This window comes from Pelecanus crispus, chromosome 1 (assembly GCF_030463565.1).
Source record: "Pelecanus crispus isolate bPelCri1 chromosome 1, bPelCri1.pri, whole genome shotgun sequence".
Taxonomy (NCBI): Eukaryota; Metazoa; Chordata; class Aves; order Pelecaniformes; family Pelecanidae; genus Pelecanus; species Pelecanus crispus.
Window position 1 is genome coordinate 216,070,021 of NC_134643.1, and position 26,395 is coordinate 216,096,415.

The 26,395-nt window shown below is 40.8% G+C and overlaps 1 protein-coding gene across 2 annotated transcripts in view; it reads right to left on the bottom strand.

Moving 5' to 3' along the window:
- Positions 1–26,395, bottom strand: part of FAT3 (FAT atypical cadherin 3) — a 336,114-nt gene that overhangs the window by 18,590 nt on the left and 291,129 nt on the right. For both annotated transcript variants that reach the window (XM_075727102.1, XM_075727095.1), the window contains exons 16-21: positions 24,573–24,716; positions 23,823–24,020; positions 20,542–21,340; positions 12,345–12,479; positions 11,171–11,328; positions 3,096–3,564 (exon numbers count right to left, since the gene is read on the bottom strand). In XM_075727102.1, the coding sequence (XP_075583217.1) occupies positions 3,096–3,564; positions 11,171–11,328; positions 12,345–12,479; positions 20,542–21,340; positions 23,823–24,020; positions 24,573–24,716 (1,903 nt within the window). The remainder of the gene's footprint in view (positions 1–3,095; positions 3,565–11,170; positions 11,329–12,344; positions 12,480–20,541; positions 21,341–23,822; positions 24,021–24,572; positions 24,717–26,395) is intronic.

Genomic DNA, 26,395 nt, shown 5'->3' on the forward strand with positions numbered 1-26,395 from the left:
ATACAAACCCTAACAGCAGCAGCGTGGACACATTCCAAGTGCATGCAAAGCATCGCTTTAGCAATGCCCCAAACAGGGCTGTAATATTACTCTATTCATATAAACACAGGATGAAGTAGAAGGTAATCAGAGGCAGCTTTTTATTAATGGTGAACAGGGCAGTAGGCATTTCTATTGAAAGGAAAATCTCGCAACAGGAATACTATTATCGAGGTTTGTGTTTTAGATGATCAATTTATGCGAATTATATGTAAATTAGACATGGCCCCTTTGATTTCTGGCATGTGGCCAGCAACTCTGCCATGTTATAATGTTGGGTAACCTTTGCTTGACTGTTTTCTTTTAAAGTTAACTATAAATCTGAGCTTTCTTTTTCTCTCTCTTAATTTCCTTGTAAAGCACAGTAGGGTTTTTGTAAGAAAAAGGATGTTAACAGTATATGAAATCTGCCTTGTAAAATTTAAATCAGAGGATTTCTTTATTAAAACAAATTCTACCATTACGCCAAATACTCTCTGTTTAGGAAAAGGATCATTATTCTCCAGAAACCTTAATAGGAAGATAATATCATACAAAATATTAGTCAAGAGATCCTGATGCTACTGAATGCCCTGGGATTGGGAAAAAGACCTTTGCACAGTATATTTTTGAATGCTTCCCCCCAACAAAAAAAAAAAAAGCTGCCATTTTCTTTCTTAAGATAAAAAATGAAGAGTTACTACTTTTTTTTTCTATTTTAAATGAAAGTCAGCTGCTAACAACATCTATGTCAGTGAATACGATGGCTGACGATTCTTAAATGCACGTTGCAATTTGTGGCTCCGCAACTAGCATTTGCAGTGCTGTTGGGCTCTCTGCTCTAAGGAATTTAATTACGTGGCCTTTTTGCATATGGAGGACAGTAACAACAGAATTGCTTTGCCTGGTGGAAACAAAAATGCCTGTGCCTTCTCCTTGTGGGCTGGTCTGCAGAACCACCGATGTATGGTCAGGGCCCATTGTGCTGGAATTATGGCTTTATAACAATCCTTTATTTACATACACTGCTGAGGCAGTAAAAACAGCAAACAGATTTTTTAACGGCAGGCAGCCGAAACATCCCTGCAGGGCACGTGCCCCCTCGCCGAGGCAGGAAAGCAGGCAAGTTAAATCAGTTCCATCACTGCTTTCCAGCAGCGAATTATGTTGACATGAAAACGGTGTGTGCCATTCCAGTCATAAAATGGGTCTAATCTTCAGCACCGCCTGCTTCTCCCCCGCCCCACTGCTCCCCTCAGTTTGAATTGCCATGCACATGGCGTTGGGAAAAAAAGAATTACTGTAAAGTGTTTTGTTAGAAAGGTTTCAATTTACTCATCACGAGATTGCTGAGCAATACTGTAAATAGACTCAAATAAAATCAATAGAAGGAGCCGTTCTCATGCTTCCTAGGATGCTAGCTTGGCAAATGGTTAACCTCATTTATTAAGTATGGAGTCTGAATCAAAGCCATGTTATGTCCATGTACATATTACAGCAGTATTTCCTAGGGATTTAAATAATCTTGCTTAGCAATTCTCTCAGTGGCTGCAGCATCCATCTGCCTCAATGATTGTCTTTTGACCTTGTTGTGCAGCACTCCTTTTCTTTCCTTCCCTTGGTAAATAAAGACCCTTAATGACACAGACAAGCAGCATTTGGCCTCATGCTGCACATCACATCCTGGCTTGCCAGTGCTATGTTTCATTCCTCCCAACTGTTCTCCCATCTCCTTCCGCCGACAGCAAAGCTGATAGCATCCATGACGCACCCTTTGCCCTGGCATAGGAGAAGAGGTGGCTGAATCAAAGCCAAGGATCCAGAGGAGATGCTAGCTGAGATATCTCAGCATCAGAAAATCCACATTGTCAGGGCTTACTCTGTAAGGGCAGGGTTATCCCAATAAGAAACTTTTGTTTGACAGTCAATCTCAGCCTTGAAAACTAAACTGTTCTAAAGTTTAGGAAGTTACTAAAGTTTAGAAAAATCTGCTTGGGGGAGGGTGATCAGAAAGGAAATACGAGAATAAGGCTTAAAATGATGAAAAACAGAAGTAACAGTTACAGGTGAAAGGGAACTTTCCAAGCAGAAAGCCCTGGACAGTGGTTAAATGCTCCATAAAAAAAGAGTTTAGTGGCAACTTCCCTAGGGAACCATGACCAAACCCACTGACAATAAGTGGATGGAAAGCTCTGAATTTGCAGATTTCTCTGTTGAGCATCCTCCTTTTTAGAGCAAGTTTGTCTGCCAGAAAAGGTGAGCAATGTTGCCTGCTAATAAAATGCGGGGAACTGGAAGAGAAACCCGTACACTGCAGAGACAGAATAGCCCAGAGGAAAGGTCCTGCATGTATGCCATTTGCTTTTTTCCTGCTAAGATGTTGACTGTTCTTATGGTCTGGTAACTTGTGCATTACATTACTGGGTAGTAAGTCACTGGCACCAAATCACACAAGCCACCATATAACCACTGGATAGGAAACTCCAACACGAGCACAGTTTAAAATAATGGCCTATAAACTTTGGATAATATTAGACCTTGAGGCACTAAGGCCTCCGAGGAAGCTGTAAAATATGCTTCGGGGGGTTTCTAATGGGGCGGACTCGCTGCTTTCCATGCAGACAGGTAATCAAATTACTCACTCACAGAAGGACCAAGGTGTTTGTGGACAGCTCAATAATTATTTGTGACAGCTTCAGAAACAGAGAAAGGCAACAGTCCTGTTGCATCTGTGATGGACGTTTGAAATCACCATCTTTGTGCACAGCCTTCGATGCTGTAAATGGATCCTGAAAAATCCAGCTGAGCATTACAGTAATTGTAATTCTATTGGTTTCTATAGAAATAGGATTATCCTAACAGCCAATAAATCAATTTCCTCCTGGAACACTAATGCAATGAGAAGGTGCACCGTTATTTATAGAGCAAACAGCTTTTACACAATTTGCAATACCTATCAGAGTTTTATAGAGTTCATGAGATTTTTCAAGCATGTTGCTGCATAAAACCATCTCTGGCAATAAATTATAGTGGAAAATGGGGAGGGGGAAACCCATAAAGTAATGCAAAATATTTACCACCAGATGGCACGCTGGTACAGGTTCCGCCGTTCTGGCAGGGATGCCTCTCGCAGGCGTCGGGATAGAGGACGCAGCCAAGCTTTAATTCGGTCAGGCCAACCACTTCTGCAAAGCTGCTGCGCTTGTTTTGGAGTGGCAGTTCGTTGTTATTGAGGACAACTGAATCCAGGCAGCCCTGAAAGCCACTCAAGACCTGTGTTGTTCTCTTGTCAGTCAGGCTGCGGACATTATCCACTTGGACCTGGGCGCCGAAGTAGACGGAGCTATCCGTGCTGAGAGTCTGGAAATAGAGGGGGGCTTTGCGGCGCTCCACGTAGCTGTCGTCCAGGGACAAGCTTGTGAAATTGCGATTCAGCTCCAGGAAGACCGAATGCCAGCTTCCATCATTAACAGCCCTGCCAGAAATTCCCAGGATTCCCGGGCCACTTCCGCAGTCCAACTGGAACCACAGTTTGCCATCGACAATCTATGGGAGGAAAACAGAAATCAAAGTGCTTCAGGCACTCAGCCGTCTCATAATACGCTCTCATGGAGACTCTGGAAACACAGAGGACTTCCAGACAGTCTATACAGTGTTAAAGCTCCTCCTCTATGTGACACTAAAATAGCAAAAAGATGTGCCTTTATCATCAGAAAAAAAAAAAAAAAGGTGATAAATATCAGCTTACTTGGAATTTACCCAAAGCCCGCTACTGCAGGCAAACTGAAAATATAGAAAAAATACAGATGCAGACCACAGGCAAGTACTGGGATAATGGTATGTCTCACTGAAAAAGGCACAGACTGGAGGACTCGTGTTCTGCTCTTGGCTCTGCTGCTAAGCAGTCGTGTCTGTCTGAGCAAGTCCCACCATCCGCCCATGTGCTGTGATTCTGCTGCCGGCAGTTCATGCTACCAAAAGGACAGTCAGGGCAAGGGACCACCTCTGAGTGTTTGAGAGGGGCTTGTGGCAAAGTCAATGGCCACTGCTTTCAGCTGGTGATGTTGGGTGCTCTGCTCATGCACACATCCTGTGCCCCTGGAACCTTTTGAAGCATCTTAGCGAGGTGTGGATTTGTCCCTAAGTATCGTAAGTTCAGTTTCTCAAAGTACAACAGTAAGATTCTGGTTGACCAAAGTCAGTTATTTTCCAAGGATAATACGCTACTTGCTCTGTGTATACCTCACAGATGACATAAGATGGCTCTTACTTTTCTTTCTTTCCTCATATATATACTGGGTTCATGGCTTTAGAGGGATTGTTAAGATTTCTCACTCTCCCTCCTGTCCCTCACTCATCTGAAGTCCTCATAAAGGGAAAATCTGTGCTAGCCTGCTGGGGCAGGCAAAGTGCAGAGCGAGGGAATAGGTATGAAGTGCTGCTTTCCTGATTAGCAGTTTACCCAAAGATTTTAGATTTCTCTAACAGATGGCAGATAAGTTTAAAATGGCTGACAAGGCTGGAAATAATTTCTTATGACACATTAATTGGATTCAAGCTCTCTGAAAGCTCTTGCAATTATTTTACCTTCATGTCATGCTCTAGGAAGTATTTATTTCTGCAAACCCCATATCAAGACAGTTCTGTCCCATTATTTATCCCCCTGAAAAGTTCAGGTGCTGTGTCCTTTTTCATCCTTCCCTGCAGCACACATTGTATTCTCACTGGTTTATCCGTAACACAACCCTACTTCTCTCCCCCAGCAGAGCAGAGTTGCCATAGCTGTCAATGCAAGAACCCCCCCAAGCTTTGGTGGCCTGCTAAACTGGCATGGCTAATGCAGATGTGAGGATGCTGCATCGTGTCCATCTGTCTTTGGCTATTTTTGGCCATTTCTGGCATGAATAGGCATTTAAAACTCTGTTAGCTAGAGCCATCCCTTGGCATGTGTCTGAACTGGTGCTCAGACTCTCTGCCAAGCTCTCTGATGTGGCTTGAAGGTAAATGGGATACTACAGGAGCAGACTATGCTGTCATGTCATTGCCAGCATTTTATTGCCCTTGGAGGTTCACAAAATGGTCTGGAGAAAAGCTAAGGGTAAAATCTTGAGTTCTGATGATCTCTGGACTTCCTTCTCCTTTCCAGACCTCAGTCTCTTGACCAGCTGAATTTGAACTGGGCTGTAACCTCAAGCCAAGTCACACTAGGCAGTGGGGGTGTAAACCACACCACTCTACTGCTCTGCAACTGCTTTGACGGTGTGGACACAGAGACGGTAAGCATGTGACAAGCTCCCTGTAAATGCCGGCTGCCTACTTACTCTGCATGGCATGAGGGGTGTTAGAGGGATACACATGTAGAAGAAGACAGAAGAGCCAAGAATTAGCCCCTGCTATGGGCAACTGGTTGTTTTTAAGTCCTTGACCTGCAGAATGTAATGAAACTGAGAAGAAATGAGGTCTATGATTGTAATACAACATGCTTGAGGGATGGATATTGCTTGGTAATCCTAAAGCTCAATCAAAAAAGGCTAATGGATGCATAGAAAAACAAGTCTGGGTCATTTTTCATTAAAAAAAAATCTTTTCTTACAGGACTCAAAACTCATCAGTAAACTATTTCTGTAGATTGAAATTCGGCCTATTAAAGCATCTGCTCAAGAGTAACGTCGGTAAACAAGATGCTGTGATAAACTGAGATGGTTTCTCTCCAGAGATGGAGCAATAGTTTCTTTTCTCCCTGTGCAACAAAATAGTCCACAAACCTTGAAGCTGCTGCTCAGAAAGTGTGGTCTGCCTCCACAGGAATACAAATCAAACAGAAAAATACATGCCAACATATTACACTTTGAAAACCAGCCATCATCGGATAAGCAGCTAACTTGCTTCTTAGTCAAAAGGCTTTTTCCTATGGAAACTGTTCTACTGATTGTGTATAATATACATATACATCCCCTAAGACTACTTATACCTTGAAGGACCTACTGCCTGCATGTCTATTACCCTTACTCACAGAACATGCTTTTCCAATTATCTTTATAAATACAACACCCCATATGAGCACTGGGGATAAATATTACACCATTTGTATACGGAAACGATGATCTAAAAGATTTGCCATTAAAATACTTTTTATATATCTTTTTCATCCACTTTTATTTCTTTTTACCAGCAGATGATCTGACATATGCAGTAAATATATATTGTCTGAAAGGCTATGTTTCCTTCCTTTTATTAAAAAAGCACTAGTAACCTCCACCTCAGGCTAGAGTGAAAGATGGAAAGGATGGTTCGACGCTTACAGTGCTAGCCTAAGATATGATAGATATGCATGGCAATCCACACTCTGCAACACTCTTCCTCTGGGATCTCAAGCAAGTCATTAGTTTCAGGTCTCCATCAGTAAAAGAGGGATAACGTCATTTCCCTACCTCACACCGCTGCTTTACAGATACATACATTAAAGACTGTGACGTGCCCAGATACCCCTAGCAATGGGACCATAAAAATACTTTCATTAATCAGATGGTCACAGGCTTTGCTGTAGCAGGGCAGGGAGGAAATATTTGTCCCCTGATGGCCCCGTGCCTCTAGGAGGAGGAGGAAGAGCAGGAACAGCCCGCGAGGAGCGGGGGCTGCAAAGGACTCCTGTCCTGCCTATTTAGCAGCTAGGCTGGTGGGGCAGGGAGGAGAAGGGTTCTCCACTCAACAGGGCAAAACGATATCCCCACTCCTAAGCATGGGAGAATTCAGCCATGGATCTTTGATTCAGCAAGTAATCCCTGATGTTCCCGTGATTCCCCATAACTGCAGTGATGTCAGGGACACTGTTCAATCCTCAAACAGGGCTCTCTGATTATAGCCTGGACCTTGGTACCAAGAAAAGCTTAACTCCAAGTTAATTTCATACTAAATGAGGTACATTCAAGCAAATAGTATGGAAACCCAACGGAAGGCCAATGCTGTTGTCCAGGCTCAGCAGTTATCCAGACAACAACCTTAGTGCGATGACGAGTCTGATTGAGGGTTGGTAGCACCAGACTTTCAGTTCAGGACTGAACGTGTGGCCCTGCTTTTTTCTCCATCTATGTGTTGTAACACAGCAGAGAGCTTGAGTTACTCCATCTCACAGCAGAGATGCAGACTCTGCAACCCCTCGACAATGCAGCCCATGGCACCAGCAGAGACCCTCTGCACCAAGATGAAAGCAGAGAGACACTGCTTCATCCTAGCTGGGCAGAAAATTCCCACCAAGCTTCCACCTGTCAGAGTTTTCTGGGCTTAGTTACAGTACCTCTCATTATAACTAGTAGGACAGTGAGGTTAATGCATACTTAAGCATGTGTGCTTTTACTGCCACAAAATTCCTTACCTGTATAAAATAGGCAAAGAAGTACAAAGAACAGACAAGGCTCCAAAAGCTGATGCAATCTGTTACATTTCAACATTTTCATTCAATGAGCAAAATGGAGCCAAACACATATTGTAAATTATATTAGAATATTAGCCTGGCTAAGATGTTTGGCTAACATCCATATTTGTGTATCAACATAGGTAATAAAATGATCAAATGGTTCTTCTGAGACCACCTTAGGCTCACACAGTCCATCTGCAGTCACACACCATGGATACAGCATGCTGCCTACTAATCTATCTGGGGAAATATTTCGTTAGCCAAATTACATTTCAGGTTCGTTTGTGTAAAATGGTATATTTAATTAAAATATTACTCATTTCAACTCTAGCCATAACTGGGATCATATCCAAGCTTCAGTCTTATCCAGCATAAGCCATGTAGCAGTAATGCATTAAAATGTATAATATACACTTAACTAAACCATGCGAAGTTTCTCATTAACTGCCTGGATGGAAGAACATATGCTTGTCTTTTACCATTTAACAGTTATATTTCTGGCATGATGGGAAAGTCTTTCTTCACCTATTCTTAATCCTTTAAATTTCACAAAACAAGTTGAATCTCCATTATATTCCTTGGAAAAAAAGAAATAAATTATGGAATTATCTTCTGTGGCCTTGTAATGCTTTAAATTGTCAAATCTAACTTTTTGCAGGTAGATGCTACATAGGAAAAAGGAAACGGTGATACTGTTTTTGGCACATGTAATCTTTTCAAAGGAAAAAAAAGACCATCAACCTGCATCTCATTTTGTTCCAATTGTCTTAAAAGCAAGAGCACACAATGAAAAAAATGACCAACCTCTCAAAATCGATGGATGAGTTGCTTTATTAGAAACAGCTGAATAAATAACACTCTTACTGTATTGTATCAACACAGTGTAGCTGGTAGGCCTTCAGCAAAGTAGTAGACAAGCAGTTTGCTCTGTGGAATTTATTATTCATCCAAGAAGGACACTGTGTTATGATTATGAAATATTTCCATCCCTGGAGTTATCACAAATGTCTGAGCTCCCAAAATTAAGCTGGTCATTTAAACACTGAAAACCATATTGCAGCATTAATTTTTAAATAGACTGCAAGTGGGGAGACTTGCTTCAAAAAAATCAATGCCACTATATGCCTCAACAGTGGTGGTGTTTTCTGCCCATTCTCCCATGGGCTTGTACTATGTGGTTAGTCTAAATTTCTTCCACCTCTGCCTTTGTTTGGAGCTCAGTGTTTGTGCTGGGCCCTCTGGTGCTAATCCGGCAGATACTTAAGTACATGCTTAAAATTAAGGTATGTGAGTATTTCCAATTGCCTTCAAATACAGGAAGTTAAGCAAGTGATTAAGTGCTTTGCTGGAGTGATGCCAGAGTGCTCAAAAGAGCACAGGATCCCATCCTTTATCCTCTATTTGGAAAGCTTCTCCTCATGTTTAATTTAATTGAAAGCAATGCTCAAATGATAACAACTTCACATTTATAGACCTCTAATTAATCTACTTAATTAACTCATTTCTGAGCATTTCCCTATCTCACAACATACACACCTGGTTAAAAAAAAAAAACAAAACAACAAACTAAAAAGGCCTTACCTCTGGTTTATAAATGAAAAAACATATGCTTAGAAAGTCTAAGGGTAACTCACTTGAAAGCATCTCAGTTAGGGATCCCCAAAGTACAGTTTATGAGTCAGCTGCCATCCCTGAAGAGACCTGCTACAGCTACATCCCCTGAACATAATGCCATTCGCCTGCCATAGAGCACTTTTGTGAGACCTTAGTTTGGTGTTTCTCTGCTAAATGACCTTCACAAACAAAACTCTAGCAATTCCTCATCTTTTAAGTGATGCCATTCCTTCAAAAAACGTGCTGAATGTAATGCTTTGCTTTTCTTTAAGCCCTATGTTTATAGAAGCCAAGAGATAGACCTGGGAAAAGGACGTACCCACTGCAACAGCAAATCCTGCCCTACCTAAAAGCCAAGCATGAGGCTCTGGGAAGAGAATTCCCTGTGTCCTTCCCTGCCCAGTGCATGGGAGGAAGTGGAGCCCTTGCATCCACAACACTGCATACAAGGCCCTGGACCTCTCTCATCAGACATATGAAGCATCAGCTGTGTCTGAAGCTCTCTGCTAAGTGCCGTGTGAGATGAGTTCAGAGCTGGAAATCCTTTCTTAGAGCTAGGAAGCAAAAAAGAGGATGACCTGCAGGCTGGCCTCTGAGGTGGGAGCAGAATAGCCACAGCTCTTGTTGCTGCTCCTTCAAGTATTATTCCTTCCTCCCACTATCTTTCAAAGCAAAATGTTTAGGTGATTGTGTGAAGCAGTGACTGAAAACACGTAATTCTTACCCCACAACTAAAAACTCAACACAGGTGACTGCAGTGAGGGAGTTTCTTATTTATTTTACTGTAATAGCATGAATTTTCCTCTTTTGGCAGCGCAATCTCCCAGCTTCAACTGGAGATTTCCACTCAGTTGTCTATGACCTGATGTGCTGGACTCCTTAATCATGATAGCTTTATACACTAAACTCCAACAAAACAAATTCTCCCATCATCACTCTAACTCCATTTCAGTTTGTCTCTGTATCATCTCCTATTGTTTTCAAGTGGCGCCTTCTTCCAGGGCCATTTGGTTTTTTCCAAGCATTTTTCAAAACTACAAAATTGCAAGCGTTCCCTACTGATGCATGCTAAGAGCAACCATGATGAAGACTTCAAAGAAGGTCTTCAAGCCTGCAGTTTTGTTTTTGGGTTTTGAACAAAAAAGTATACTGAAAACTTCAAACTGTGCATTTCTGTGTGCCTCAAAGCAGAGCTTAATTGTCTTGTATGAATCTGAACAATGCTGAGAGTCCCCAGTGAATGACAGAGAGTACTCCTGCTCATGAAATATTTCAGTCTAACAACTATAAAATTATTTGTTGCTCATTAATAACTCATCTAGCTATTTTAACATTACCTTAGCATTCAGCCAAAATAACTGTAAAGATTGCAAATACAGACACAAAAGGCTCTGTGCCATTTCTCCCACTGCTGAATTATGGGGCATGTCTGAGTTACAAAAGTCATTGTCTTCATTCTGTACCTTAGAGGCTCTAGTGGAAATACTATACATGCAGGCTCTTGACTGAGCCTAGCACTCCCTTTCCATCCAGCAGATATTTGCCATTCCACAGAAACCCAACAAAGAACAAAAATGCACAGAGAGCTTATCAATTAAATATTGATTGGATATCAATCTCCAGCTACCCCGTGCCTCTCTCAACAAATAATCTTAATTCATAGAGTGCAGAAATCTTCACATTCAGTAGGAGACGCATTCTAAGCAGTTGGTTTCTGGAATTAACTTGACAGCAGTGAGGGCATATCCTCTAACCAAAGGCATGGACACAGGGGAAGAACAGCTATTTCAGCATGCATGGTTTTGACTGCATGGTCATATAAATGGCCAAATCTTACATCTCATGCAGATTGGCTCCTGCATGCGGACACACATAATGTTCTTATAATGAACAGCACCCAATGGAGCATTTTGCAAGTAAAGTACCACTAACAAGCTGCTGTTTTGATTGTTGTTGTTGCTGCCATTGTTGAAATTGTTGTTTTTCCCTGTTAGCATGAAACAGATCAGACTTCATCTTCTCAATCTACAGCTGAAATGAGAACAGCATTCCCCAAATCAAGAGCCAACAGAAAACATATAATCAAGAAAAACAACTGCAGAAAAGATAAGTTATTTTAATTACCTTCAGAATTATACAGGGATTCGCTCTGGTGTACATTATAATCCCATTGCTTTGCAGGGTTCGCAGACGGAGAGCCAACTTGAATTCCTCTTTCTTGGTATTTTCAGAAACCCGGTATTTAATGTAGCTATTCCCAGCAAAGCTAAGGGAAGTGTGGCCTGAAATAACCATTTTGAAAAGACACATGCTCTTTTAGTGACACATGAAATAATTCCTCAACTGTCAAGTTAATTAAAGAATTCATAGAGCTAATGAGAATGCCTAGGAAGAAATAAATAAAAACCAGCTTTGACTGGAAAAAAAGCTGGCACCTACTACAAAACCATATTGTATTTTCTTGGGAAATTGTTTTTCAGGGGGTGGAGGAAAGCTCTATTTCTCCACATTTATAAAAAAACAGAGGTTTCTCTAAGTATTCAGCATTTTTAGGGTTATATACCCCTGGAGGCACCTGTGTTGCGTCACTCATAACAGAGGGAGTCAAAGACGACCATGCCTGTACATCAGGCAGTTGAGTTATGGGTATAAAGTTAGGTGTGGGCAGATGCCAGCCAAACCCTTGCAATGAGTTCACTGCAACCACTGCCCAGGATCACAGTGATACAGCTCAGTATCTGCTGTGTTTTCATCAGGGAAATAGCACGTGTCCTCTGTCATGCAGCCCTGGATTCACCGAAGTCAACAGAAAGCTCTACTTCACGGGCTTTCCACCAGACTCTTCATATCTTGGGAAACAACAAAGCTGCAGAGAACTAACGTCCTCAAACTTTCTTCTTGGGATGGTGTAGTGATTCGATTAACAAAGACTGGAATTTTGGTAATCTAAATTTTAAGCAGAACAGTTAATTATAGAGCTTTGCCCATGGCACGAAAACATCTGGCATAACAGTCTCTAGGAAAAGCCCTGTTTTCTCGGCAGCCTGTTTTACTGGTCTGGGATTCAACCAAGTCAGGGGGAATTTCCCAATGGAAACTGGATCATGGTCTTTATACAGACCCATAGCTATGAAGGTAAGTATTTTACTGGGCTTATAAACAGATATGCTGAACGCCAGTGCTGAGAAGGGTTAAGCAGTACATTGTCTGTTTACTTCAGTGGCACCTCTACCTACAAAATGAGAATGGCAGCACTTTGTTGTTCATGTATATCCCCCTTTACTGCTGTGACATGCACCTGAGCATTCGCCAAGCTTTCCTGGTGGGCACTGGCAGATGAACGGTCTCCGGTTAGCTTCATACCCAACACACTGCATGTCCCCTGGACACGGTTTCTCCAGACAGGGATCGTTAGACCCTGGGCAGAGTCCTCCTGAAATAAGTTAAAATACTGTCAGGGATACACAGTGTAAAGCATGATCTGCAGCAATACAAGCATAATGAAAGACAATTATTGATCTCACACTTCAGTACAAGCAAAGAATGGCTTAATAATGACAACAACAAAAATAAACCCTTCACAAAAGAGATGGCCTTTGGACAAGTACATAGCAAAACCATTATGGTTCTTCTTCAAAGGCTGCCCTAAACCCCATGGCAATGTATTATAAAAACCAACTATTATGAGCAGTAACTGGTTTATAATTGGTGTTGTGACTCTCAGGCCATTCATTTTCTCACAAAGCCTCCTGTGCAGGGGATCTAGAGATATGAGAAAACAAATGACTTGAAGCTATGCACTCCTTTTGCCCCAGCACACCCATGAGAAGCAAACTTAAGGAGGTAGAGTTCCCTGGGAGACAAAATAAGAAAAAGCCATTCCTGGGCTACAGAGTGACAGCTGGACTTTTGATCCTTATACTGCACAGGAAACGCTGCCAGCCTGAGCGTATAGCATAGGCAAACTTGCCCTGTTCCCATGTTCCTCCTGACATTTCTGAGATCTCACGTCCTATTGTGCACCTGGCCCAGGCTGAAAAAACCTATGCTCCTTTCTTCTGGTTGTGACTACACAAGTCCTGTTGCATCTGGAACAGCATATGTCCAGGGGGGCAGAGGGAGTGGGGTGTTGGGCAGGAGGGAAAAGTGGATTACTTGCTCTGAACACTAAGAACTCAAAGTGAAGAAATTTTGTAAATCAAAAATAAGTTGACTGTATTTCTTGACATTACCCAATTGAAGAAAGAAGCAGCTTAATATTGTAAATAGCCAGTTGCAATTTATAATTATAAATTCGGCAAAGCATCCATGTCCTTTTGTATTTGGGGAAGAGCATAATTTGGATAAAATTATTTTGAATGTTAGTGTTAACTCTTCCCTAAAAATCTTTTTTTAGTATGGAATCTAATCTTGCCCAAGAATAGGTGAATTCAGAACTACTACTAACTTCACAGGGGAAGTAACCTGAAGGGACGGATGAATACTGAGTCGTAAATTTGCTTAAAATACTTGTGCGACACAATTAGAGTAAGGTTCTTCAAAACCTCCTAAATTCTTAACATCTATCAAGCTGAGCATGTCAAGGGCTTACTTTAAAGACTGTCAATGTCAAAGGAACTTCTTGAATTCCATTGAGTTTGGCTAAAACTTCTCTATAACTTCTAAAATTGTCTAAATAAATCTGTTTTGATTGCCCTAATCTTAAAAGATTTGCAAACACTGTCTACAATAATGCAAAACAAGATACAAGTATTGCTGCTTAATATATGAATTCTCAGGAATATACAACTTCTACAACAGTTAGCCTTTTCTTGGTTGCAATAAGGAACTCGGTAGATGCAGTGTCACCTTCTACCTTTGGACAACTGTGTGCAGCTGCTATGAAAGCAGCCTTTAAGTGCAGGAAAAAACTACTCCTGCCCTTGCTTCTCCAGCCAGAGCTTGAACAGAGGGAGAGCCAGTTGCTGGGAATGGACAGGCATCTCTTGTTTTGCTTATCAAATCATTTACTTAATGCATGCAGGTGATGATTTTAACAATAAAAAGTCAGCACCTTCCTACCCAACATTGTCTGAATATTGACAGTTCTTGTTTATTGCAGGACCCTTATCATATTCAAAAACTACTTTATTTTTTGAGCATATGTATTTTATTTACAATTTATAAAGGAAGAAATCAACCTGTCATAGAGTATATCTCTGAAAGTAATGGAAGAATCTTATTGCTCTCACACTTTAGAACAAGCCAAGCAGGGCTCATAGTAAGCACAGCTGAAATTACCTGGCACTGTAAGTATTTTCTGGAAAAAGAAAAATTACTACTGTAGGTTTCAAAGTGGACATGGGTTGACTACAAATATGGCAATGACTGTAAATGTCTTGCTTGATGTACAGCACAGTCAATTTAATCTTTAACATCCTCCCCTCCTTTGTCAAACATTTGTTTGAGAGGTCTATGCAGTAAACGATTTACAGTAGTGCCTGTAGCACTGTTAGAAAATGATGCATGGCAACCTTTATTAATCACTTTAGTAGGTAACATTAAGAGGAATAACAGCTGCAATATACACTCACACTTTAAGTCTTATAGAATCAAGAAACAAATGTCATTTAATAGGGTTCTGCACTGCAGAACTATATTCAATTTAAAGGTAAGATCTGCAGAATTTAACAGAGAATATGATGTTTTCTATAGTTTTTTTCTTTTTTTTTTGGAAAAAAACCCACATTCTTTGGAATTCAATGGCAAGTAACAATTATTTCTCAAATTATAACAGGTGGTTAAATATTCTATAGGCTGCCTTGTATTTTCTGTTTGGTTGTTTTGGCTATTTTAATTCATTCTTATGTGACAAATACACAGCATTCTGCTGTACGCAGAGTATATCTCTTCTCTAAACACACTTAAACCTTTTGTGAGGCTGTAATTCAAGTGAGCCTCTGTGTAGCTGACAGACAAGTCATTTGGACAAAAGCCCCACAGCTCGTCAGTGTGCAGCAGAAGGGGGCACTAAGATTTCTAAATGTGGCTCTGCAAATTTTCACATCCCCTAGCCCATGACTGTATCTTTGACATGAAGCAATAAAGCAAGAGCTTACTTTGTTATCCATCTCTGCCAGTTTTTTTTAGCTGATTCAAACTCTGATTTGTAGTTTGGAGTCATCCTTCCACAGTCAAAATATATATGGAAAGGATCTAATGTATTTAGTGCAACTGTGGAGATACACTAAAGAACTGCTTATCCTGGCAGGCCAAGAGTAGTTCTTCTGGTAAACTACAAGCAAATCAACTTTTTATTCATCCTGCTGCAGCAGGATTTCATAGCTGTCACAAAAGTTCTAAAATATTCAGACTTGGGAGAAGAAATGCTCTATGCCTGTCTGTATGGTTATAAGTACATAAGCTACAAATCTGCATTATTGCATTGCCCTAGCTAACACGCATTTTCAGGCTGATTTCACAACTATGCAGAGCAAAATTGTGAAATCGTTCAAGGTTATGTGGTCCACATCAAAGATTTACACCCTGAGTTTAAATAAAATTATTCTAATGTTTCATTTCCACTCCAAAGAACAGTCTATTTACCATCCAATAAGAGATTCAAGAAATATGGATTTGAATTGATCTTTTTTTTCTGTAGGCAAGTCGAGTCAATCCACGGCATTCCCTTGAAACTCACATTAGTATTAATAAAGCTGTTTTCTACAAGGTATCACAGAGACCCATGAGCTAGCATCAACCAGTACATGGCAGGAAAAGGTGGAACAGACCCACTTGATTTTGACAGATCATCTTCAGTTTAATTATCTAAAAGAAGGTAAAAGTATTACAATCTCCCTACTAGTATATTGAGGAAGAAAACACTCTTCCATTGCAAAATAAGACGTTTAATTCCTGTCCATCCAAAGAAGGATCACGTCCAAGAATGTAAATATATTTTGAAAATTGGGTGCTTCAACAATTTTAACTTGAGCCTTGAGATATTTGGTGTTTTTCTGTAAGCCCATTCTCCTGAATCTGTATGAATATTTAAAAAAAGAGCCTGTTTCTCTTGCTTGCAGAAGAAAGCTTGAAAGGTGACTCCTGAAGGCCAGAGTCCCGGAAAGCATATAAAGCAAAGCTCCAAACTGTTACTTTTAAACAATCTAATAATTAGTTTAGTGGGGTGGGAAGATGCAACTCATGAGCTGAAATTTGTTTTGATTTTTGGAGGATGATGACCAGGTATTGTAAGCAATTATGACATACACATAAGTGCAGATACCACAAACCTGGTTCTGCACAAGTCAGCCATGGGTTTCAGTTAGCTCAAGTGCCCCTGGAAAACTTTGTGTCATGCAGTAAGTCCTACTGAATCAGATTCTCTTCCAGTTTCAGAACTGAGACATTTGACCTCTTTCATCCACTCCTTGATCACAGTTTCCCTCAAGACCCCTTAAGTGATAGATAACAATTCCCACTTGCCCCAGTTCTAGAGTCATGCCCTCACTTGATGCTTCAGCTCTCCCATGTTTTATACAAGGTTGTGCATTCTCACTGTGGGCCTTAAAATGGGGGATATTCACAGGGAGAAACATCTCTCCTTGCATGAGTGCAATGTTAAAAGGACTACAGCCAAATCAAATCTATCAAATTTAACTGCAGTTCTTTGTTCCCAAGTATAGGCAGGGCACCTTCTTCTTCAGTCTTTCTGGCTACCTTGCCATGACAACTCAAGGCTCATTAGTATGTGTGTGCTTCCTGAAAGCGGGAAAAGCGGTGTTGTACACATAGGAATTGGGTTCCTGATGCCCAATCCTGCAAAACACCCAGGACTCTTTAAGAGACAGCGTGTGCTCTGTGGAGCTGAGGACACAAACCACCTCTGAAGATTAGGTCCTACATTAATAGCAGATCATCACAGTGTATGATTTCCTTTTGTCAGAACATTCACAAAATGCTAGAAGTGGCTCCATAAAGTCTGAATTGCCTGGTTTCATGAGAAAGTGGTCCAAGACTGCTATTCACTTGATTAAATAACGTGGATGTGAGTGTCTGCAATTTTGCTGAACACTTCTGGGTCTATTAGAAAAATTCTTTCAAACTATTAAGCCAGAACCATATTAAACACTTGAAATGGAATTCATCTCGTCTAACTTTAGGGCATGATTCATCTGACTGATTTTAGACATCTAGGGAGAGATGTATCACATCATTAAAAATACCTCATTCTTTCCACTGTCTGCAAATGGGGCCTGGAGTGACCAGCTCAGATGTAGATATATACTCACATTTGTCAAGATGATTTCAATCCGTCCCTCTCCCATAAACATATTAATGTAACCTCACTTCTGTAAGATTATAATGCAGAACAACTCTATAGCAAAGTAGTCCCAACAAAACCTGCTTCTTCCCTGTATCTTCGTCTCAACACAAAAGAATTACTTTGCATCATGAAAAAATAAAAATACGGAATAAATTTTTGCTTCTGAAAAATGAGAATGTCATGAGAACTATTTTACCCAAAGATACTTATTCTGGTCCTCCTATCTTTATTTCCCACAAGCACTGACAGATGTTTGCATACCTCATGTCATGTGATGGGAGACAGGCACTTGCACAGCCCCGATAGCCACACTGAAACAAACCCCAAGTTGTTACAATATTTTTCACGCAAACACAAACAGATGAGCCAGAAATCTGAGGAGACAGTCTGTTACTGAAAAACTCTTTAGTTCAATTTTATTGATTTTAAAGGCTTAGATTGATGCACCTGAACTTTCAAACTTATCCTTCCAGAACTGAGCTGCTGAAGCTCCAAAGTTCACCCACTGCCTGCTTCACAGTCTCCCTGCATTTTCTTGTTAGATAACTCTGTTTGCTCACAAAGGTAATCTAGGTAAGTTATGAACAGCTGGCATGCATAAATTGTGCATATCTGTGACATCTGCCAGTGGGAGAAATACTCCAAGTATGATACATATTTCAAGAACGAGTGAATTAGTTCAAACTCAAGTTTTCTGGGTCATAATTGAATGAGATCTCTGGAAACATATGCAATACTTTAATGGCTTTGTCATAATTCAAGCTATTAATATTTACTGGATTGGATCATGAAACTATCCCAGTAACAAAGGAAGTATAATACTTTTATTATACTGATAACATCTTGCTAAAGCTGTCTTGTTAAACAAGCTAAAAGAAATTTATTCCAGTATTTTGTGCTCTTTTTCCTAACTTGCTGCATTTATGTGCATGTACAAGAGCTACTAATCAAAGAAGTATTTGCATTTTTGTAACCCTTTTACTGGCCTAGTCTTAGCCTTCATGAAAGCAGAACTATACATACATTCTCTAATTAATATACCCTCAGAAGTCTGTGTTACCTCCTATGTGATAAAACACAGTGTGTGTCTGTGTATTTACCTAAACACCAAGATATTTCTTGTGGCTCCTTTAATTAAAAACAGTAAAAGTGGCTGAAGCATTAACTAATGTGGAGAAGGGCAAAGTGTGGATTTTTGCACTTCCTACCAAGGTCTCTTCTCTCCGTGCAAGTAACAGGCACCAAGGCCTTCACCTCTCCGGTAGCTATACTTAAATCAGTAGTTCTGGACACTTTTGTTACAAGCTGGATGGTGGCCTGGACATGCACAACCCCACCCCATGGCTTGCGGATCGTCCATGGGAAATCAGCACATAGCGGCTCAAACGGGAGCTGTGGGAACCCATCCAGCGTCCAGCTGGACCAGGACAAGCTGCCTGTTGCAACTGTTCCCATACAGCAGTCTTTAAGGCCACGATAAATGGTCCAGAGGCTAGGGACCACAGACGGTCTGCAAAACCGCACTGCCTTTCCACCAGCATGCCATGCATTTTGAGGATTGACTAGCACATGACAGAAAAATTTGGAAATCGCTGTCCCAGCTGCATTTTTGTGCTTCCAGTGCAAACTTGCTGTGCAGGGAGGAAAAGGGAGAGCGCTGCTGGATCAGAACTGTACTGCATTGCAAAATCCTTTTTCTAGAGCTAAGCTAAGGGATTATGAGGCAGATCCACTTACTATTAGTATCTGAAGGGAATAATACATTATTATTGACTTTAATAAGCAGTGAAATGAAATTATAAACAGTGTAAATTTTGGCTGCCAGAAAACCAATTTCTGACAGTGAGGGCTACCACTATCCCCATGGAGATGAGGATTTGTGATTTCTTGGTACAAAAATGAGACAAAGCTATGACTTAGAGAATAAAAAAGTGTTTTGCAGACAGTGCTCCTGCACTGGCTCCTGGACTCGCCTGGAGGACATTGCAGCATTGTCCCTTTTAAACCTGTGAAAATCCTTTATTTCAGAGCCTTTCATGTGTAACAAAACACCGACTATTTTTATAATAGATATATCTGTTTGAAACTTATGACACTATTACTTAAAAATTGACCAGATAGTGTGTTCTTGAATGTACATGACAATACCTCAGATACAGAATGCTGATATTTTTACAGAACTGAACTTCTATGGTATTATTATTCACGTGCCACAGGAGACAATGATTTCTGGTTAAGTTTTATGACATTTATGCCTATTTTCATCCCTACTGAAGTCGATGGTAAGACACAAAGGTCTGCTGACTGCTGCAGAAACAAAGGTTGGTTACTGAGAGACATGGCTGCTGAATTCTTGTACTGCTCTGTGTGTGTATGTGTGCATGTGTGCTTAAGATGAGGGAGACTTAGATGTATTGATTTTACAGCAGCTTTTTTCTCTGCTCTTAAATGAAGTGGAATGAGGAGCAAATAGCCTGGCAAACAAAAGAAACAGAACTATTATTATAACTGCCTGAGGTTTTATGCTCCAAGTGCAGAATCACAAGGAAGATTGGCTCTTGAGTCTATTTGTCATATATGCCCATGTGAGATCTCTGCCAAAATGTGGAGCAGCCTGAAACCCAGCCAAAAACCCACCCTGTCACCTACTGTAGCATTAAAGGTCAGGAATAATGTTTGCTTGCAGTTATTTAGTAAAATACTTCATTGGTGTCCATGCCTCTGCAAAAATGGGGCTGGAAAAGGCCTTTCCACCTGTACTGCTTAGGTCAGGGGTCCTTTTCCTCAGAGACTGCTGGTGCATGGCAGTGGGCCAGGCTGTTCTGCTATAGTCACAATCCAGGTTTATTCCAGTGGTGTCACCAACTGGGTGGGAAACGACATCCCTCCCTCTCCTCTCCGTTCCTCTCCCCTTTCTTTCCCTCCCCTGGATGCTGGTTGATGGCTCTGATTATGGAGCCTCCAGGAAAGCGGTCTTTGTCATAAAAGGCCAAAGTTCATCAACTTCCATTTACATCAGTAAACATGAACAATTCTTCCCGAGCCTGAGAAATCAATTCCCACAGTACATCAGCCAGTCGCGCTTTAACAGACTGAATTGAAATGCCCCTTCTAATCTGCATCAGAGGAATAAAACCGATCCTATCGCATAATGTGTAAAGATGGGAGGGGAAGAGGGAGCAGTACTCACCATTGCACATGCAGCGCACATTCCTGTAAAAGCGGGGGCACACAAAACTAATTCGTGCTGTGCTATAGGTCATCAGGGAATGTGAATCAATAGATAGACTTTGCTCACAGTGTTGTTCCTGACAATCCAGTCCAGAGCAATTCTTTTCCAAGATAGCAGAAATACGAATCACATTTTCCAAGTGTCTCCTTGCATTGGTAAGCTTCTGAATCAAATAGGCAGGCTTATAGAAACCACCATTGTGCATCTGAACTGCAAACAGCATGTCAAGCTGATTGCTGCCTGCCACTGGCTGAATACTGATGATGTGCAGGCTGTCTTGTTTTTGGGAGAGCACAGCATTTCGCAAGGTACGCCTGAACCCGTGCATGTGAAGGCCCACGAAGTCTTCTGGGGAAACGTTCTCAAAACGGATGGTGACTGTGTTCTGCAGCATTTCTTGTAGCAATTGCTCAACATGGACCACAACATCGATGGGTACCTGGAACCGGCCATCACTGACAGAGACATTCAGGACATACTTGCCATTATCAAGGCCTCCAAGGGCAATGATCTTCCCATCATGGCTGTTGACCTTGAACAAACTTTTCTGCTCTGATTTTAGCGTATATGTGAGGACATCATACACATCCTGATCTGTGGCATGAATTTTCCCAATGACTCCCCCAGGAAAATCATCTTCCATGGTGACAATGAAAATCTCCAGTGGAATGGCAGTCGGTTTGTGAATGCTCTCTTCAATAACCCTCACCTGAACGTAGGTGTGGGAAACCTGCTGAGGCTTCCCAGAGTCCTTTGCCTAATTTAGAAAAAATTAAAAAATAAAACCCAAAATAAAACACACATCTAACACAGCCAACAACCATAATATCTTGCTCTATATATTTTCACAGCATCAGTAATTCTGAAGACCTCTCAAAATAACTTCCCAAACGCATTTGCAAAATACATATGTAAAAAAAGTCTCAGCCATTCCTAGCAGCAGAACTTACAAACTCTTTAGGGAAGCACAGATACCTCATCTAAGTGGATTGGAGAGAGAAACGTGTCAGCAGAATGTCTCATTACTCAAACTGAAATGTTCCCAGGATCCCACAGCTATCACTTGTCCTCTTCACAACAGAGCTATTTGAATGTGGTATACTCTGCACCAAATGGAGTTTGGGCTCACTTCTACCCTGGAAAAGAGACTGAAGCCCAGTGAAATACCAGCATCAGTTTCTGCATTGCTTGGTGTGCTCCCAGATGTTTCAGACCCTGCTTAGTTTATGTGGATTTGAGGGAGTTCAGAGTTTTTCTACAGCACTCTGTACTCCTTTACCTGAAGTAGGCAAGAAACATGCTTGAAATAAATAAAATTTATCACCCTCCAGAAACAAAACAGGGTGTTTGTGCTATTACTAATGATAAGATATGAGAGCAGCACTGCACTTGGACAGATGACTGTATGACCCAGAGCACATATGATAGCATCATTTGCGCTTTTTTATAGAGAGTAAAAGAGCAAGTTTGACAAAAAATCCAAGGCCATCTTGACAGAAGGGTGTGCAAACTTGAATCAGTGTCCTTTCCTCTACTAAGAAAAATGTTTCATTGAAGTCACTATTAAGATATACTGCTCCGCACTTTTATTTGCTCCAGAGAAGAACAGAAGACTAAAACACCTCTGGGCAGAGATGTAGCACACATTCAAAGATGTTTGTTTTTTGGACATGGGGAGGAAAATTTACAAGCTGAAGGAAAAAAAAGACAGGATGACAACAGTAATATGGCCCTTACTAGGGAAGGACTGGTAACTCTAAGACACTCTAAAAATCATTCATCCTCACTTCTAAAAGGGCTGGGTGGAGTATTTAAGAAAAGATTTTATGTATATGTGCACACACATACAGACATACATATTCAGAGATTACACCCCATTCCACTTTCAATCTTAACATTACTTTTTAATAAACATAACCCAGAGAAGGAACCTGATGGTGGAAAGGAGAAAGCAACAGTCTACCACATATGAATGGCAAGAAACATTTCTATGGCCTATATATAACAGGAAACTATAAAATATGTTTTCACTGCAGTAACCCCTAGAGAAAATAATACTCGGAGGAATTAGGCCTCCACAATCCAACAGCATGGTTTTTTGAACATATTGGTGCATCTCAGACATTGGGGTCTGTCTAATATTTCATTTATATGACGTGGATCTATATAGCTAGAAGATGCTTCTTAGATGTAATTCCAATGCCCAATTTTGGCTATACTGGAACTTTGGCTAGCAGATTGCCCTGAAAGCAGGATACTTTAGGATGAAGGCATTGTAAGAATGAAAGGGTTTTTTTATTTTCCTACAAGGCTCAAAAAATGGGTTGCAGGAATATTAAATGGCAAACTTGTAAAACATTACTTTGATTCGAAGTGTCTATTAGCATCAGAGTTTATATTTTTTGAATCGCAACTAACTGAAGATGCTACAAACTGCTACAAACAGCATTAAGTGTGCTTGTGAAGGAGCAGACAGGCTGTATTTAGAGAAATCAACCCCGGTAAAGCAAGTGGAGGAAGGCTGCACCTCAGACTTAGGTTAGAGAACCATGTCCGGTTTCAATGAAGAGGTGTAGTTCCTTCCCTAGACTTGCATATTTCCCAAACCCTACTACATTTTCTCTGGCAGGCCTGAGAAATGTGGACAAATTACTTTTGGATTTACAGTTTTTTGTAACCAAAATTACCCTGGTTACAAAGTTCCTCAACAATGACTCTAAAGCTAAGTTTGAGCTGGACTTCTATTGCATGTGTTATTTTCACATTCTTTAAAAGCTAAGTTGACCTTGGAAATGTGATTTCATGAATTCTTGGTAGGCTTCCAAATATTTATGATTAAATTTATGACTTAAAAGCAGAAGTGATTTTCCTTCCTAGAACAATATTTTGCTGTCACTTGTTCTGTGGTGTATTTATATGTACATAATGCATTTTTTCTTATTTTCCTCGCTTAGCTACAGAAAAAAAGATGAAAATCTTAAATCATAACAGCTGCTGCTCAGAAAATCCATTTCATGCAGAGGAAATTGGAAAGGTGGCTGGCTACCTATTTATATTTATATGAAATTAGGTTTAAGGAAATCAAAGGAAATATAACATATTGTGCACTTGTAAACTGGAATGCATGGTATTTACTCACAGAATACAGTCAATTAAAGCCAACCCATACAGTTAATGTACAGATGACCCACCACTATGAGAGTTTTTGTTTCTGTGCAGATGCAAAAATCAAGCCATACCTGCACGCAGAGCACATATTCGGTTGCAACCATGTGCTTGAAGATGACTGCAGACCTCAAGACGCCATGGGGGTCCAGCGTAAACTCCTCCTCTTCATTGCCAGTGAGGATGGTGAAGGTAAAAGGAGGGCCATTGTGAAAAGAGTCTTTGTCTGTCACTACCAGCTGCAAAATGCTTGTGCCCACTGGTTTATTTTCCTTTACACATATACACAGTGTATAAAGAAAAGGATTAAAATGATACATATCACAGTCATAAAACACCACATATTGCTATCGAGAATATTCAACTGAATGACCTTTGCCCAAGACAGCATTTCACAAGCAGCATTTATTTGGCACTGCTTACACCTCATGGACCAGTAGCAGAGATGGAGGTATCCACCACATCTCTAGGGACCTCTGGAGCTCTGCGTGATACTCTGTCTGATCAGGACTGACTAACCACTAAGACTCGCACCCCAAGCAAGGTGCAAAGAAGTGCGAACTCAGCCCAGCTCAGACTTTTTGAGGCCAGAGTACAATTTCTGGTGCAACAGGGATGGACAGTAAGATGTGTGACAAATGCTGAGGAGCCTCACCAAACAGAAACCTACCAAAGAGTTAAGAAAGATGTGTTTATACCTTCCTTTAAATAAGGTCACTGGATACATCTTTGGCAGACAAATCATCAAAAAATGCTTAACTGAAACCAAATGCTTCTGTATTTTATAAAGTCAGAGAAGTTTTGGATGTGCAGGATAAACTTACTTGAATTACAGCTGTATAGTTAGCTGGAGTAAATACAGGGCTATTATCGTTCACATCAGAAATGTCCACGTTGACTGTCACAGATGAAGACAAAGGAGGGGTGCCACTGTCTCTTGCCTGGATAACTAATGAATAACCAGATATCTGCAAGAAGGTGAAAACATTAAATCATCATGAAAGCGGTCCTAAATTTTACCTTGTGTTTTTACACCTAGTGCACCACCTACCATATTCTAAGGAAAGCTCTTTGGCCTCATTACCTTCCCTGCCCTTAGTATAACATTTTCCTGTTTATTGTTACACTGTGTCCCAACTTCTGTTTTATAAGGCTATCAATAAAAGTAACAGCTTCACTGTATTAAAATAAGTGTATCAGATGATGTATTCCTGAAACAAAGGGGCAGACAAAAAATAAACAATGGATAATATCCAAACTCAGCCATTACGACTGTAGCTAACATTTTCATCTCTCCTAGGTGTCAGCTAGGGTACGTGACTTGACTCTATTTCTCTTACAGTTGGTTTCCAGGATATTATATAAATTACTTATTAAAGCCAACCTCAGTTTGACACACAGTGTTTCTAACATGGTGATGGACAACCAAGAAAAAGTTCACAGGCAGTTGGCTTAAACACACTAGAAAACATTTGGGACTACGAGGGCCAGCACAGTCTCTAGCAACATGATATTATCCACCATTCAGTAGAAGATACAGGTTTTTTGAGCATACTTGTTTGCAACAGCCACAAACTACTCAGCATGGTGTGGGCAGTTCAGCGCATCACCCATAGGCCCTCTACGCACATATGTGCCCATGCGTGAGGTGCGAGTATATGTGACAATTTGCAAAAGCTCTGTCTACGCACAGCTTACGGATGACAGTTTGGTTTTATGAACTGCATCCTTATGTCAGCCTCCTTACGTCTTACCACTGCTTTTCACCGTATATCGCTCCACGCTCCCCAGGGATTGCTGCTGACACGTCTGCCCGTGAATCCTTCTATGGGGGAGCGAGCAAAGGGCAAAACGCGTGCCAGATAAAACACCTCACTGCAGCCTTTCAGTGTGATTTCGTGGGGGTGTAGAGGCAGAGGAGGGAGGAAGAATCCTGAACTATGGAAAATCAAGAAATGGAGGCAGAGAATTAATCTTTTTTTTTTCCCCTTCCGAGCTGTAATTTCTACTTCTAGCTAAAGTCAAGATTGGCAGTTTTGTGGGTTCTTTCCCAAATTTTGTGTGTGTTTGCTTTCATTTCCATGTATCCCAGAACAGTAGGTGGCAAAAGTCGTGGTTTCTATGCGATTACAGCTCTGAAAATTACTTAAAACTGCTGAAACCTGGGAGTCAGCACTGCCTTTGGGGATCTACAGCAGATGGGGCATCATGTATCATTCTCCCTGAAGGGGTCAGAAACACCTGTGTCTAGGAAATGTGCCAAGGAAGCAAAGAAAAAGACAATATCACAATTTATTTTAAGTGAGGAAAACTTTGGAAAACACAGATCTGAGAGCTGGCATTAACATGCACACACCAGTGAGGGTGAATGTGTGTGTCTGAATGCAGATGCACATGAGTACACTTCAGAAACTAAATAAAATTATATTAAGAAATTAAGCCCGTGCCATTTAGGAGAAATATATCACAGTAAATTTGTAACATGAACAGCCATTGTTACTTCCCTGTCCTTGACAGTCTGCGGTAAAGTCATTCTGCCACCAAACACTGACAATTTAATCCTACCTTTGTGATAATACAGAAAGGATATTTGCCACTCTTTTAAGCAGTAGCCCTGTTTCCAGGAGAGCGCTTTTCCAGCTAAGCC